The sequence below is a fragment of the Clinocottus analis genome, unplaced genomic scaffold (genome assembly GCF_023055335.1).
Source record: "Clinocottus analis isolate CAN_PGR_092001 unplaced genomic scaffold, fCliAna1.0.p SCAF_23, whole genome shotgun sequence".
In the NCBI taxonomy this organism is placed as follows: domain Eukaryota; kingdom Metazoa; phylum Chordata; class Actinopteri; order Perciformes; family Cottidae; genus Clinocottus; species Clinocottus analis.
In genome coordinates this window covers 6,759,524-6,776,099 of record NW_027175965.1, presented here as the reverse complement: position 1 = coordinate 6,776,099, position 16,576 = coordinate 6,759,524, and the positions used below count along the sequence as shown (strand labels likewise).

Sequence of the window (16,576 nt, the reverse complement as noted above, 5' to 3'; positions counted from 1 at the left end):
TGCCGGTCGGCCTCTCTCGCTCTCTGTCTCTCTCTCTCTCGCTCTCTCGCTTTCTCCCTCTCTCTCTCTCGTTCTCTCCCTCTCTCTCTCTCAGCTGCACCGCATTTTACTACGACGCTTCTTGCTGCTGCTTGCTGTCGCTGTAGTCCACCCCAACTCACAATCCTCTCATGTTATTGCTGCATCTCTTGTTCACATACTAAAATCAGGAGCTCTGGGTACGCTAATAAGCTTCGTTTTTCCCCGAACAGGACATTTTTATGTCAAGAAAATATAAAATAAGCTTCTATAACAAAAATACATCGGGATAGCATAGTAAAACAAAGATCGTCTATTGAGTACCACAACACAATGTTATGGGGATATTATAATTAAACGCCTCCTGAAATAGTTAAACATATTGAAACCGTATAATAATCATATTCTCATTGGTCGAGAAGCCAAGATTGTCACATGTGATGTGAAAATGTGTGAAGAGTATGTAATTCCTATTTAGGGTGGATTTTCTCTTGAATGGCTTTCAAAGCTTCTCGCCAATTATGAGTCCTATATGGGATGCTAGATGGCAATCCGCCCTGCATCCTTGTTTCCTCACAATATCAGCTGCATTAATTAAGATATTTGAGAAATTGAGAAGGCTTTGATGATTATGTTCATTATCACTTGATCTGCCAATTAAGATATTTTCTCAATTCATTGAAACTAAAATGGCCATCATGGTCCAAGAGTTCAGCCCTTTACATTTCTCATTTCATCCATGCACCTGTCAAAAACGATATTCAATTTACAGTGATATAACCGAAAATGTAAAGAAATAAAATACATATTTAGTTGTTTATAGGATCTGTTTTCTTTGATAAAAAAAAAAGAAGCAAATTAGGAGTCTGGACCCATAAAAGAGAAAATTTCTTATTTGGTACCCCTGGCTTCGTCATAATAAAAGATCAAATGAGAGGAGGCGTATAGTCAGCATCGCATGACAACAGCACCACGCTTTGTAAGAACAGGGAAACTCCCCCTGCGTCACAGGGAATTTTCAGTACTCGACTAATAGCTGCTGAATATTAACACGCTCTTTGTATTATCATTTGAAATCCAAAAGATTTGCAATTTTTTTGTTCTAAATTTGTCTTTTAGTCCGCAATTCCTTTGCATAACGAAACTGGATCCATGAAGGACAGAACGTGGACCACTGATGGCATGCTTCCCTCCTTGGCCTTGTCCCCTGGCAACGGAAACCCGGCATGGTTCTGCAAAGAGGACATGAGCCTGGGAAACTCTTTTAGGAGAGCAGACGGGAGCTCAAAGCACAGCGAGAACGGAATGTCCAAAAGGGAGGACCGTTACCCCCACCATCACCGGACACGACGTGCTGCTGCTCCATTGTTGCCCTGCAGCTTCCTGTGCTAACTGTGTCAACCAATGTTTACCCCTTGATGTCCTCATGCGCGTGACCGTTTAGGATGCAGCAAGCAGGTGTACGTCACAATCTCTGTCACGATCAAAGGTTTACACACAAAGACAAGGCCAGACCCAATAAAAAACTATAAATAGAACTGAAACAATTCATTGTTTTGTCCATGGACATTTGATCAGTAATTTTTTTAAGCAAAAATGCCAAAGAGTCCCTTGTTCAGCTTTTAAAATGTGAATATGTGTTGTTTATCTTTGTCATGTATCCTAATAAACTGAATATCTTTCAGACAAAACAAGCAATGTAAATATAGGTCACCATGGATTCTTGGAAGCTATAATGGGCATATTTCACTGCTTTTTGGACGTATTATTGACAAACAGATTCATTAGTTGAGAAATGAATCAGTATAAATCATTATTAAAATAATACAGCCCTGACAGAAAATATTTAAACACATGTATCTTCCAACTTGAGCCCGAGCAAACTTAAAAAAGCTGATAGATTTATTCTGGCCTTTATACAACATCTTATGTCTCTGATTCTAAATGTATTAACAATATTTAGAGGCATTGTATTGTGGATCCAGCTTAACTCATACATGTGTGGGGCAACCATTGCATACGCAACCGGCTCGCAACAATAAGTAAATGCCCACATAAAGCTGGTACGGCGCTTGTCGTGGTATCAAAGTAAAACAGATGACAAATAGTCTCTTTGCTAACTTTACACAGATGTTTTTAATAATAATGTGCACTGTCCCTTATCAAATAAACCAAAGAAAAAAAACACAGGTTTTCAGTGATCTCACAAATTTGCTTCTCACACTTCTTGAGTTTAGAGTAATTATGGTGGTTGAGGTATTCATTTACATCCCTCCTATAAGAATGTTTAAAGAGCCTTCAGATGCAATGCTCAGTGACATTTCAGCTGTTTTATGACATTTCTGGGGTACTGACTGTGGCCTTGTATCTCCTCGTTGGTTTTTACCATCACACTCAAGGATACGTTGAAGATTAATGATTAAAGTAGAACAGTTAAAGTAGAATCCAGGAATCTGCTGGATCAGCTCCAGGTCAAGTGACAAGACAGATGATGGACTTGAATCTGTGAATCTTGTTGTGTGTGGTCAAAACTGAAACATAAAGTGTGATAAAAGAGGCACTGTCAGCCATGTGTCTTCGTATAAACAATGTCTGCTCTGCTTTGCTTAATACTGAGCAGGCAGGCGGCTACTCTCAGGACAGAAAGCTAAAGGATTTTCATCAGCTATATTTATCCTGTTAAAATGATGCAGAGCACCACATATTCTCTACAGGTTACTTATTTACATCCTCTAGGTCACCCATAAAAAAGGCTTTTAAGCCCAGGCCTTGACCTGAGCCCATTCCCCAGCAACCTCTCTACTAGCCTCAGCCTAAATCCCAGCCTCCTCCTCCTCCTCCACTCCCTCGCCTCATCAAAGTTGGTCCTGTCTATGCTCATCAACTGCTTTGCTACCACCGCTGGGGCCGAGGTCTTCAGTACCAGGTTGACTGGGAGAAATGTACGAGCCAGAGGTTGCTCATAACATCTGCGAGCCCCGACTCATCGCCAGGTTTCATCAACTGCACCCGGATGCCTGTTTGGACAATGAGGGTCTTTCCAATTGCACTGGTTCCCTTCGACAAAGCCCACATGCGATTTTGGATTATCGCAGAAAACAAAAGGCAGAATCCTCACAAATGAAGACGGCTTTCTTAGTTTGTGTGTGCAATTGTCAGAAGCAAAAAGAGAACGTTATATAAATGAACTACATCATGGTCACACGAGTGAGTACACACAATGAAGCTGACTCGTCCTCAAGGCCGATTCAGTGTGATGATGTTTCACTACTTGTTAGCAACCACCTTTTTAAAAAAAAAATAAACTTAAAAGCTTAAAATTTTCTAAGAGCGACATCTGACTTATATCTTACAGCAAAATGTTGAAAACTCTTAAGCTTGTGTTAACCAAAGAACTTATTTCAGGTATTCAAGCAAAAACCCATTGACTTTCAGATCAGGGAACCAAGGTGCATAGATGCTAACTCACTTCCGTGTTTGTTATGAATCCCACATGCGCTTCACAATCATTATTCAAGCTTTATGTCTCATCCCGGAAGCTCTTTATTCTCCTTTTGGAGAGAAAAAAAACAAGAATTAAGATTAAAAAAAAGACTCTAATGCAGGTGAATAGGGGGTCTAACGAATGATCACAGCATGAAACCACGGTAAGCTGCTCACGTGACGTGCGTGATGCGAGCGCTGATGTGACGTATTTGGTCAAAACGAGAGGAGCTGTCCGCGCAATACAGAGCCAGAGATGATGAAGATGGTGATACTCATCAGTATTATCACTGATCGTGATAGTGATAATAATGATAATCAAGATACAATAAATATCGCACGTTCAAATGCCCATAATATCGAGAATATATATGTATGAATGACATGTTCCTCTTTAAATCGATTTGCAGCAGGGTGCTCGTGCCTTTCACTGGTTCCCTGACACGTCGTTTGCTGATACCGACATAAGCTGACATAAAAATCCAGCTGATATCAAAGCGGCAAACCCGTCACTGTTAAATCAATATCGCAATGTATCATCATGATAAAGCAACAGTAAGCACAGCAAGGACTCTCATACAGAAAATTACAAACCCCAAATGACTCATCACCATGCTGAACAAAAATAACCCAACAATCATCCATCATGCTCGTGTGCGCATCACGCCACAACGAGGCCCTGCGGTTGTGATTTTTGCATAATTACATCCCCCTGAAGTGAAGAACATGGAGTAACCTATTCACAGAACAAGTGCATGATGTTGGTGCTAAAACCTCTGTCCACCGAGTGGAGAACCAACATGCAGGAGGAGGGGGGGTTTCCAGAGTCCTGATATTATGTAACATCCACACACAGATGCTCCCTAATGTTTCTGCCTGGTTAGAGATGTGGGCTATACGAGCCACGTCTCTTCAATCACATCAAATGAACAGAAACAGACGACTTTACCTTTCAGAGAGCTTTCTGTCATTTCAATCTTTCCCGGGAACACCGTCTTGTGCCGTGGTGGAGATGCGCTTTATAACCCGGGCTCCGCCAACAGACACCGACCTTTGATTTGTCATTCGCTGCCAGTCAAAGGTCAACGCGTAAAACGTCCTGTGAGACCCAGGACTACCCTGCAAGCATCCACTCGGTATCTCCCAGTCAACCTGTCGTTGAATTGACAGAGGCTGTACCACGGCATCATCATCATCATCATCACATTTTGGCATTGGAGGCACGAACAGAGTCCAGCGATGGCGATTGGTAGATCTGTAAGTGATGTGGATGAGCGTCAACGAGGAAGTGCAAGGTGGAGTGGATGGTTATGAGTCTGTACAGTAGAAACTGCGCCGCTCAGCGAGCTGTGCTTGAGCTGTCAGTGAGGCGATACCAGCCTGGTAAAACCTGGGCTGGACCTGTGTTGACGAGCACGAATCCCAGCTGTTTGGTGAATGTGCTGCAGAGAAATCTTAAGGCAAGAAGAGCTGCGGTAATTTGGAATATAATACCGCTGATGGGGACCAATAGTGAGGAAAAAGTGGACATTGTAGAATTAAATGTGTTTTTTTATCAGGTCACAAAACGACAGAGCACCAATTTCAAACAGCAGAGGTCCCCATAACGACACTGATCCTAATGCGTTTAAAAACACCAACGATAAACTGAAATGCAACACCAACTGTGTTGCATTTCGTGGTTTGGACCCACAAATGCACGATCTGAATCTGCATCACGGTCAATGCATGCACAGACTACATCGCTGCACTCAGCTGTATCAAAAGTAAACACAGCCGAGGAGACGGATCCGTTACACTGGAGCACAAGTTGCACCCGAGCTCTATTGCACACGGGGTGTATTTACAGGTCCGAGAGGATTAGGCACCAGTAGAGGAGATATAAACAGTATTCTAAACTCGCATGCATGTGTATGTTTCAGTAGCCTATACGTGTTATAAATATCCAAAACAGTGTTTGAGTTAAGTGCAAGTTAGCACACCCTCCTCCTGCTGCTGCTTCCTGTTTTTCTCACATGATATAAAAGATCAAGGAGCAAAGACGGGAGGAGCAAAGCTTCTCTATTATTTGTATGTGATCCAGAACTGAAAAAAAAGAAAGAAGTATCTTATTACTTTAATGAATACCCAGAGATTCGATTACAGTAGATGAGACACACTTCCATTTTAATGATTTAAAGTACAGAGAGCTTTGTAATACCTAAAGTGAATGTCTTTTGCCCACTGCCCTCTTGCTTACAGTGTTCAAATTGAGAAAGAAGACTGTTTTCACCCAACCAAAGAATACGTTAGCTGCTATTCTCCCACAAAATATGGCATACAAGTACAAGTATACGTACAAAGACACACAAAAAAAGCAGCCTTGAGAAAATAGTTTTATTAATCTGAGAATGTAACATGTTTGGACAGCGTGGATTGAAAATAAGGAAGACAAATCCCAGAATACTGGTGTTACACAACAGCAGTGGGGTGTGGTCCCACAACAACACACTTTTACTCGACACCCTCTCATTCAACAACACAGGCTGGCATCCCGCTCCCCGACATGAAACCACAGTGTAAATCCGATGCTGTGAGAGAAAGAGAGTCCTCCACTTACAGGCTCATCCCATCCACACTAATCCACATCTTATCTTGATTTATGTCATTAAAGCTAACATATTGTATCTTTATGTGTATCTTTGGTCCGCCATCTCACAGGTCTTCAATCTGTACAACATGCAAGACCCACTAGAGACGAGTAGGAAAACATAAACGCTCACACAAGCCCGTTTTCACCTCGTAAAAGCGTTTTTTTTTTATTATTGCAAACCTTTACCAATCAGGCAAAATGCCTTTATACATAGATACATTCAATCAGAAAAATAATACCTTTACATATGGTCTGAGTCATGCTTCTGAATCATAACATTTACCTATTATTACAGCTTTCAGCACTATCTTAAAGTTGAACAAACGCTGCAAAACACTACTATTTGTTAATAATCAAGGACATTTTCGATTATTAAAATCTCTAGGCAACCATATATATATATATATATATATATATATATATATATATATATATATATATATATATATATATATATATATATATATATATATATATATATATATATATAAAAGATATGTAACAGTTTTGAAGGCACTCTATATTCTGCACATTGGTCTTCATCCCAGTCACAGAGTTTGATGTAAGGTGACTGTGAGGGCTTTTAAAATCATGTGCAAGTCCAGAACCTTCCGAGTTGATTGTGCTGCATGTTATGAGTTGCAGATTGCATAATATTCTGCAGCATTTCAGTACAAAAGTAAAGAATAGCTGTTTATACAGTGCACATTGTTTATGTTATTGATGGATAGGTCATAGAAAGACTAAGCCAATAAAGCCAGAGAATTCAAAACTGGTAACTGTAACAGCAGATGTGAAGGCATTATATACAGCAAGATGTTGACTTCAACAACACCTTACATATTAGATCATTTCCCTCCAAAACGATAGAGTAGAATCATCGAGGCAACAACGTGATCATTTATTTGATAGTGAAAATGTAAATTAAAGTCTGACATACTAGCTAATCTATTGATTTCATCAAGTTTTATTTTCATAATAATTCAGCTGAGTTTGGTATCACACGTGTAATGTGGAAGTGAGACACTAAATACTAAGGTTTTTAATCAAATACTGTACTTTACCCCGTGTTGTATTGACGAAATATCCATAAGTTGTAATGAAAGGCAAGCATTTTTCTTTTGGACTTTTGTTTTCCCACAGCTTCCCGGATGAGCTATTATTTATAATGTATGTGTTGGAATTTGAACGATTGCAGATAAAAAAAAAAGACAAACGTGTTGTCTGATGAAGTGTGTTTATGTAAAAGGATCATTTGCAAAAATGAAATGTTTTGCGATCTAAACGTTTTATTACGAAAATGTAGAAATCAACACGGTCAATAGAAATATTCCCAGACCAGGTTCATTTGAAAAAAAAACACCTTGCGATTAAACCGCACACATGTTTGAATATTTTGATCAGTTCCCTAAAACCTCACAAAGAAGGAAACAAAGAAACTAAGGCCAGCATGTGGAAACATCACCCCACTTCTTCTGGCTGCGTCTGGCTGTTTCCCTGCGGTCTTTTCAATCAGGCGATCATCAGGGTGCCCGAGTTTGCAGGGCGTCTGACGGCTGTGTGTGCAGCTTGGTGCTGAGGAGGGAGTTGATATAAGGCCAGATCCGATCAGTATCTGTACCGGAAAATGAGTGCAGGATTCCTTGTGACCTGAGCAGAGAAATAAGAAGTAAATGAAGAGGAAAACCTTTTGAAGGAAAGCTGGATCAGATTTAAACAGCAGGATGGGGCATATCCAGAATGTTCTTCACATGTTTACCCGTTTTTTACTTGTTGCATCTTTACTTACTAGTTTTATACTCTTTCATGTTGTATTATCTGTGTGTGTGTGTGTCTATATATATATATATATATATATATATATATATATATATATATATATATATATATATATATATATATATATATTTGAACGGCAACACATAATTTCATTTATTTTTACTATTATTCTCATGTTTAAACTCAAAACATATGTTGTGTGGTTGATAATAACAAAGTTTATTTACACGACACATATCAAAGCCAGCAGTATTGGATTTCACGGGCAGACATAAAAAGAACAGAGGATGCAGATACGCGCACATTTCTACATAAATATGTATTTGTAAACGCATACGAATAAATCCAAACGTGATTTGTAAACTACAAGTAGCCTAAAGATCGTAACTAACAGGAAGCCATCTTTCAGAGTTCCTGTGTATACTTTGAAGGCAGCTGAAAACTGTCAGACTTGACAGTTTTTTGTCAACGCCTCCTGCTGCTGCTGCTGCTGCTGCTGCTGCTGCTGCTGCTGCTGCTGCTGCTGCTGCTGCTGCTGCTGCTGCTGCCTGCTCTCGTCTGGATTCCTGGCGAGGCGCAGCTCACGTATCTGCTGGATTATCTATCTTAATAAAGTTTCACTCTGATTTTCACATGTTGAACGCAGAAACTGACGCTAGTGGCTGCCTGTGGAAAACATATTAAGTGGCGACTGTCCCATGAAAGAGAAGTATTTACTGACTTGTACAGGTTCACGACGGGCTTGGCCACATCTTTGTAGTGTCTCAGTCTGGACATCAGGGCTTCTGGTTTGTCGTCATCATGCTGAATCAGTGGCTCCCCAGTGATGTCATCCTTACCCTGACACAACACAAGGTAACACATGCAACAATGCAACAAAAAAAAGGCAAACTCAAGAAATCCAGTGAAATCTCAGAGCAGTATAACTCAGTTAAATACAAATCACACTGCATGTAGACACATATGAGCAGCCATTACTGTATCAGTATCTTTTGACTTGATCTTTCCAGCCATTGGTGAAGGTGCTAGATTCAGAGCATATCTATGATTAAGGCATGGCCTCGACACTGTGGTTCAGGAGAGCATTATCAGCTGTAACCCCCATATGAGAGAAGTGCAACGCGACGGCAAATAGCAAGCCTGCAGGGCACGCACACAGGGACCCGCATGCAAGCACAGCCGGAACGGCAATGTCAACAACGAACAAAGAAGCTCAGATGACACCGCTGAGAGAGAGAAAGAGCAACTTCATTCTCTGCTCCGGTAGACGTCACTCCACTATATCCTTGAATAGCAAATAGTTGTTTTCTGCTACATGAATGCTCTCTAAATTTAAAATTTAGGGAGGTATTATGATGTAGTATCTTTTTTTAAATGTTTCTTGTGTGACATACAATTTCCTCCATTTTTTTCTCTTTATTTTCTGTTTAATGAAGAAAATATTGCTCATTAACTGTAGAGATGCCATCTAAACAGCCACAAAGGCTCACGAATAGCCTTTCATTAAGGAGGCGTGCAATGTCAGCATCCTTTTTTAAAACTCTACTTTAAACTGAATTCCATTTTTACTTGTATTTATTTATTTTAGCCATGTATTTTGATTGCATTAATGATCCCCTGAACACCGAGCAATACACATTCTTAAAATCACAATCACCTCTTTACCTTAATTTAAAGATACGAAGTCCATCAAAGATGAAGATTTTTTATTTTAACGTTAAACTATTGGGCACAAGACATACTGGAAATGTAAATGTATATATTTATCATGTATGTCTTACATGCTCTTGTAAGAATAGTCTTGTTTTTTCCGTTCTATGTCTGTGAAGCAACTTGTAAAGTTGCTTTTGGCTTCTACAGATTTAAGTTGAGAAACATAACGATACAAAATGTTGTTAAATTCAGTTTAACAACAGAGACTTTTTGAATTGAAATATAAAACAGCAGAAGTTGTTGTTATCGTTGTGTAAGATGGTGGGAGTAAATAATATGGAGGTTGTGCTTCATCTGGTTCTATTCTCTCCTTTCAACAAGGCTCCACCCGGGTGAAGCCAGATATTCAATCCCTACCATCTTCAATACACACTGATTATAATCCTGTGTGGACGAAACTGAGCTTCAGAAAATCAACAAAGCGACACAAAAAAATAATCTGTGCTGAATATTTTAAGCACTAACTTTTAGGACTTTTCATACCTGCGCTCGTGGTGGGTTGAAGCCCATGTTGTAGACTCGTCCGCTGCCTGGGTGGATCCAGCGGTCGCTCAGTCTCTCCCTGAGAGTCTCGTAGGGGATGTTGAGGCTGATGACCAGGTCCAGCTGGCACAAGTTGTTCATGGCTTGGGCCTGCGACAGAGTGCGAGGGAAACCTAGACAGAGAGCACAGGGAGATGGAGCAACGTGAGAGGCATCGTTGTGTATGACGTTCATTTTCCAATTACCCACATGCTAGTCCATGACATAAAGAAGACATACTCTACATGAACAGGAAGCCATTTCACAGTTTCATACAGATATCAGTCGGTGATAGCAAATAAACATGCACTCAGGCTGTTTACAGAGTTTCATTGAGATAATCTGTAAAAGTGACATAATAATATCATGTATATGTGAATGAACTTACTAGCAGAAGAGTTATCTGACACACTAGCAGCTCCATGAGGCCGTTCTGACTTTGAGCTAAATGCTAACGCGCATATTTTCAAAAACTACAGTTGTGTTTACTATGGTCACCATCTTATTTTAGCTTCTTAGCATGCTACCATCTATAGCCCTAAACACAAAGTACAGCTGAGGCTGATGGGAATGTTATGATTTTTAAAAGGTATTTGGTCATAGTATTGGACAGATTGACAATTTGACCAAATAATGTGCTGGAGTAGAAGTAAGCTAGTCACCAACGTTGTTGCAATTCAACTTAAGGGGACATGAATGTCTGCAGTAAATCTCACGGCAATTCATCCAATAGTTGCCGTGAGATTTCTCTCCCAGAGGCGGAAGAGGTCATCACCACCATCGGAATGAAAAAGTCTGTATAAAATGCAACGGAGATGACTCACTCGGGACGGTGTGGTGTGTCTTTTATAAATGTCATGGCAATCTATTTATTAGTTGAGTCGATGAGTCATTTCAAATCTCAACCTCATGATGGGTCTGGAGGAAAGGTCAAAGGGTCACTGACATTAGTAGCATTCATGGCAATCCATCCGATAGTTGTCAAAAATATGTTCAGTATTTTCATCCCGAGGTCTATGTGTTGACATGGTCTGCTTACTGTAATGTAGGTCCATTAGTTTTAAGGCCATTTTCTCTCTCTCTCTCTCTTGTTTTTGTTTTGATATGAATGCTTTTAGCCTCGTCTTGAATGTGGTGCTTCCTTATGTGTGAGATCGGAAACTGACAAACCCTCAGTATGTTCCATTGTTTGGTCACTTAAGAGCTGTTAAATCTCTCCAACCACCAGAGCATCACACTGCCCATGAATGAGTGACAGGATATCAGAGGTTACTACACAAGGGAAAGACACAGCATACTTTAAGAGGGGGTTGATAATTGAAGGCATGTGTGTGTGTGTGTGTGTGTGTGTGTGTGTGTGTGTGTGTGTGTGTGTGTGTGTGTGTGTGTGTGTGTGTGTGTGTGTGTGTGTGTGCGTGCGAGACCTTGATTTGTTTGCCCTTTCGTATGCCAAAAAAAGTCTGTTTACTGATCCTGTTTCAAGGTTTAAATGTGAGTAGCACCAACTTGTCTATTTCATCAATGTTTGGCATCTCTCTTAGCGATGTGGGTAATATTTAACTTTGAAAAGACTTAGCGACGTGCTTAGTTTGTCATCTCAGGATATCTCTATGCTAGTGGAAAGAAAGTGTTTCTGTTTTTATAACACCTCACTGGAACACACTTCATTTTGTATATGCATAGTGAAAGGGTGAACATGTTGATTGTAATAACATCACTTCATGTGTTAGAGTGAATTGGTCTCAACATAAGGAAAGACATACACACATGGTGTTTTTTACTGGCTTGTAAGACAGGTGAAAAGACAAAATGTCTGAATGCTTCATTCGATCACAATTGTCTTCCTTTACCTCCCCCTCCTCCTTAATCAGTTAATTATGGGCGTTCACTTTTTTTGTTTCGGCCCTCCTCCACCCCATTCTCCTCCATTCATCCATATTTCAAGTTGAGCTGGTACTACATTCAGCACCTCCCAGCACTAAGTATCTAAAGATAATATAAGAGTACTTTACACACACTGGATATGCCACTTTTGCAGGCTACATTTCTGAGCATGCAGAGGTGTAGAAAATGCTTGCCTGGTGGCCTCAGAAAATGACTATCAGCCTGAGGATTTTGGGGGTGGCACCTGGAGTGGCCAATCAGATTTTAGGGCTGGCAGTTCCCATTACTGGCCCATGATGCTGCACTATGAAGAACATATGACCTCACTATAAATGTTCAAGACAATGGATGTGATAATGTTTGTAGAATGTCGTTTTGACCATGCTATCTAATTATATATAAAAACAAAAACAACATTGTCCTACCATCCAGCAGCCAGCTGTGGCCAATCATCTGTTCCAGTCTGGGCAGCATCAGTTTGGTCATCACATGGTCTGGCACCAGCATGCTTCTTTCTACGTAGCTCCTCACCAGCAAGCCTGCCTCTGATGTACATCAGACAGGTAAATATACAAAAGTTAATGGATGCCGGCTTCCCCCTTCCAAATTAAAAAAAAACAGGACGGGGCATGTCAAATTTCACACACACACACACACACACACACACACACACACACACACACACACACACACACACTTGGTAAGATATTTTAATGTAATCATCAGACTAAAGAGATAGTAAACAGTTGAAATTGTCACTGCACACTTGTATTTAACCTTGCAGATCGTATGTCTGTCTTAAAAGAACACATACACACTCACACAATATGGGGTTTGCTTTGGATTCACTAAGCATGTACACTTTTAAAACTCACTGGTTTATAAGTCCTGTAACTTGAGTTAAAGCAAAAAGGCGAAGTTACCGGATTCAGCACGGCACAACTTTACTGAAATGTTTCAGTAATGGCAACCATGAACACATGTTTTTACTTAAGCGCTCTGCACCACACTGAACTCCAATTTAATTATCCAAAGGAGCATACATGGGCTTGGCACAACCTTAAATAATCTCCAGTTGGAGAGCTATAATGAGGAAGTAAAAAGAAAAAAGATGGAATCAATGGTTTAAAGTGTAAGTTTGGGGAAGCATGATATAAAACCTTTCATAGGGACACTTCTGCACTATTAAAATCAGATGAAGAACAATCACGTTTGCAGTCAAACGTCTCGTCTTGAATGGCTTGGTTTGAAATGTGAAAGTTTACTGAACTTTTGGAAAACAACAGTGTATCAAAACATGCGCATATCACACCTTATTCTGCACTCGCGTCTTTTTACAACTACGAAATGAAGAGATGGATATTCACATGCAGCGTAAACAGTTGACTTTCCTGCGAACTGGTTCTTCCTGTCGACACCAGTGTGTACGTTCGGGCTCCAGTTCAAGGGAAGATGAATCCTACCTGTATTTGCCGCTATGCTCTCTCGGAGGTAGTGGCCGCTGGAGAGATATTGCAGGCCAAAGCTTTGCGCAATCCTCTTGGATATCGTTCCTTTCCCTGATCCTGGTGGACCCATGATAGCAGCTCGAAATAACTTGGCCATGTCTCCCTCGAACACAGGCGGCAAATGTAAAACCTCTAGGATGGACAGCTGTTATTGTTTGTTATTTTTTTCCCCCCTCTTTGTGCGCGAGAGAATAAGGAAGTGAATGATCTCTGAATTGAAGCCCTGATCAAATGCGCGCATGAGCGACCCAACTGGTCCAAAGCTCCAGGCTTCTAAATTTGTCTTGCCAATGAAAAAAAATCAGTGAAAAAAAGTCAGTTTATCTCTGGGTCTGTAGTTTTTAAGGCAGAGCCCTCTCTGCGCATACTGGGGCTATCCTACTCAGTGACTCGGATCAAGTCAAAACGCTGTTTCCTTTTTTCTTTCCGCTCTCTTAAGGACACACTACACCCGTCTGCGTCTTTACGGACAGAGACTTTCCTCTGCAAATGAATGAGACAGTCTCTACAACGCCCTATTTTCTCTGCACACATCATCCAGAAAAAATGCGGATGACTGAGTCGCACGAACTTTGCGGTGTAAACTGGTTACTGTAGTTTTTATGTGCAAGGGGCGTTCAACAACTCTAGTCAGTTACTTTAAGACATAGTTTGCACGTAGAGAGGGGAATTGTGACTGATTACGTTTTAGAAGCAAATGGATGTCACACAAAAACATCCTTTCAGCTTTTTAAGGATACCTTTGTATCTCAGACAATTGGGAGGCGTAGGAATTAGGAGTCGTGTTTGAGTATGTGTCATAGTAAAAAGTTTTTTTTAAGTGTTGTTTTCCTTACTACAACATAAATGCTACTATCAAGGTTCAAATTAGTTCACTGCAACCTATCTGAAAGTTAGTAGTAATAAATAAGAGCTTTTCCAGAGAAGGCCAACTTGGATGTGCAGTTTATTTGGGAAGTCTAATCTGCTACTGCAAATGGGAAACTAGACAATGACACCTTATTCAAGTTAGAGCTTGTTACACATTCTAATGTGGACAAGCAGCCGTTTGCCACTAATTGATTACTTGCCAGAAAGGGGCGTGTACTTGTTATCCAATGTTTTTGTCACCTTATACCATTAATATATTAATATTATACAATTAGAGCAATAGAAAACTATGTCATACATGATTCTATTGTTTTTTTATAGTTATTTAAAATGTTAAGTTCAAATGTCTAGACTAAAATCTGCAATAAATATATGACTAGATAACCTCATACATATTATCCCATTACTTCGTAAAGTGTCTAGTCTTGGATTCCACCACTTATTGTTGTTTTTGTCAGTGTTATGTGTTCATATCAGAGCTTGTATGAATGATTATGGTTCATGTGGTTGTCATCGTTCATGGTGTTGTACTGCTGGCTGACTGGCGCAGCAATGCACGAGTCGCTGTCAATCCGCGCAACGTTTGCGGACGGGCGGAATCTGGTGAAGTCTACTTGTTGCGAGCCACACGGCAGCAGCAGCGTCCCGGAGCTGTCAGAGAGTGCGCACAGCCTTCAGCCCTCAGTCAGTGGAGTGCCCAGACTAATCCATCAGACAAACAACTCGGAAGATTAACCTTCTTTAGCCTCGGGAAAGTAGTTTTCGTCTCCACACCCGGAAGCCTGGTTTTAATTCCACGATCAATTTTTTTGTCACATGGCTTTGGGAGAATTCAATAACAACAAAAAATGGCGACAATCACGTTGCTCCGTGTGGTCTTGCTGCGTCATTAAAAATATTCATGTAAACACGGGGAATCAAACGGGAATATAGCAGGTAAGTGAGTCAGATATTTGCAATAAATTGCATGCGGACTAGATGTAATTAACAATATATGATTATATTTTAATCTTACAGCATGGTGTTTGTTTTTGGCCAGAAAAGGGGTGTGTATGCAATGCTGGGCGTTAACGTTTGGCTGCACAATATTCACAGAACATTGCACTTCTATTTCGCCTAGTCGCTTTTCAAAGAGCATATCCGACCCAATCACAGCAGGTATGCGTATTATTATATAATGACATCAACAACGGCGTTGCTTTTATTTGGCCAACTTTCTTTTCTGTGGAGAATAACAGCAACAAGCGTGTATTTTAGTTGTCGGTGTTGTGCGTATTCTCTAGCAGTCTCGGAGCCGTGTATCTGTCTCAATGCTTGGTACCTTCACGGTTCGTAGGTTTTTAGGCAGTTATTTACTGAAAGGTTTATGTAATATGGACGCGCTTTCTTCACTGGGTGTCTCGTTACAGTCATTGATGACAACGAATGGAGCATTCAGACGTGACTATGTGTTTGTCTGCTGCCATGTTTAGGTATTTGCGCATGTGGCTTTGCTTTTCTGACATTTGTTGTTTTTTATTTTATTTTTGGCTAGTGCTCCGAGCAGCGGAGCTAATGGAGTTGTTTTCATGAAGTGCGGAGGGCGGACTGTCGAGGAGGAGGAGCCGCTACGTCGTCGGACAGAGACGCCACCGGACTGCTCGAGACGCGGCTCGCGCCCAGGGAGGGGAGGGGAGCCCGCGAGGAAAATCATAACAAGTCTGACGTCACTCGGCCTTGTGGTTGGTATGAATAATATACAGTAGTCTGTCTCTACCAAGTCCTAGCAGCAGAGCAGTTAAAAAAAAAAGAAGAAGTTGTTTTATGGGATGAAACATTAACGAGCCTTCTGTGCAAGAGCAGAATTGAAATAATATAAAACTGAATACTTTCATATGGAAAGATACAAATAACTACAGCAAGCTTCCTCTTCCAATTTACAACAACTGTACAGTGTTGTTTTAATCGTATATATTCACAGACAGTAGGTCGTACTGGTTTTAACTTTCAAGATGTTTCCCCAAAATATAAAGGAGTTGTATATAATTAAAATTTAATAAATGTGTATATTTATTTGTGTGTACATACATACATACATACATACATACATACATACATACAGAAAGAGAGAGAGAGAGAGAGAGAGAGAGAGAGAGAGAGAGAGAGAGAGAGAGAGAGAGATGTATAT

General features: G+C 40.4%; 1 protein-coding gene across 1 annotated transcript; it reads right to left on the bottom strand.

The window, feature by feature from the left end:
- Positions 1-6,637: 6,637 nt before the first annotated feature.
- ak4 (adenylate kinase 4) lies at positions 6,638-14,009 on the bottom strand. Its single transcript, XM_068590017.1, has 5 exons — positions 13,495-14,009; positions 12,457-12,576; positions 10,109-10,281; positions 8,634-8,752; positions 6,638-7,783 (listed from the first exon to the last, which is right to left on the bottom strand). The coding sequence occupies exons 1-5, from the start codon at positions 13,634-13,636 to the stop codon at positions 7,657-7,659; spliced, it is 681 nt and encodes a 226-aa protein (XP_068446118.1). The 5' UTR covers positions 13,637-14,009; the 3' UTR covers positions 6,638-7,656.
- Positions 14,010-16,576: the final 2,567 nt, after the last annotated feature.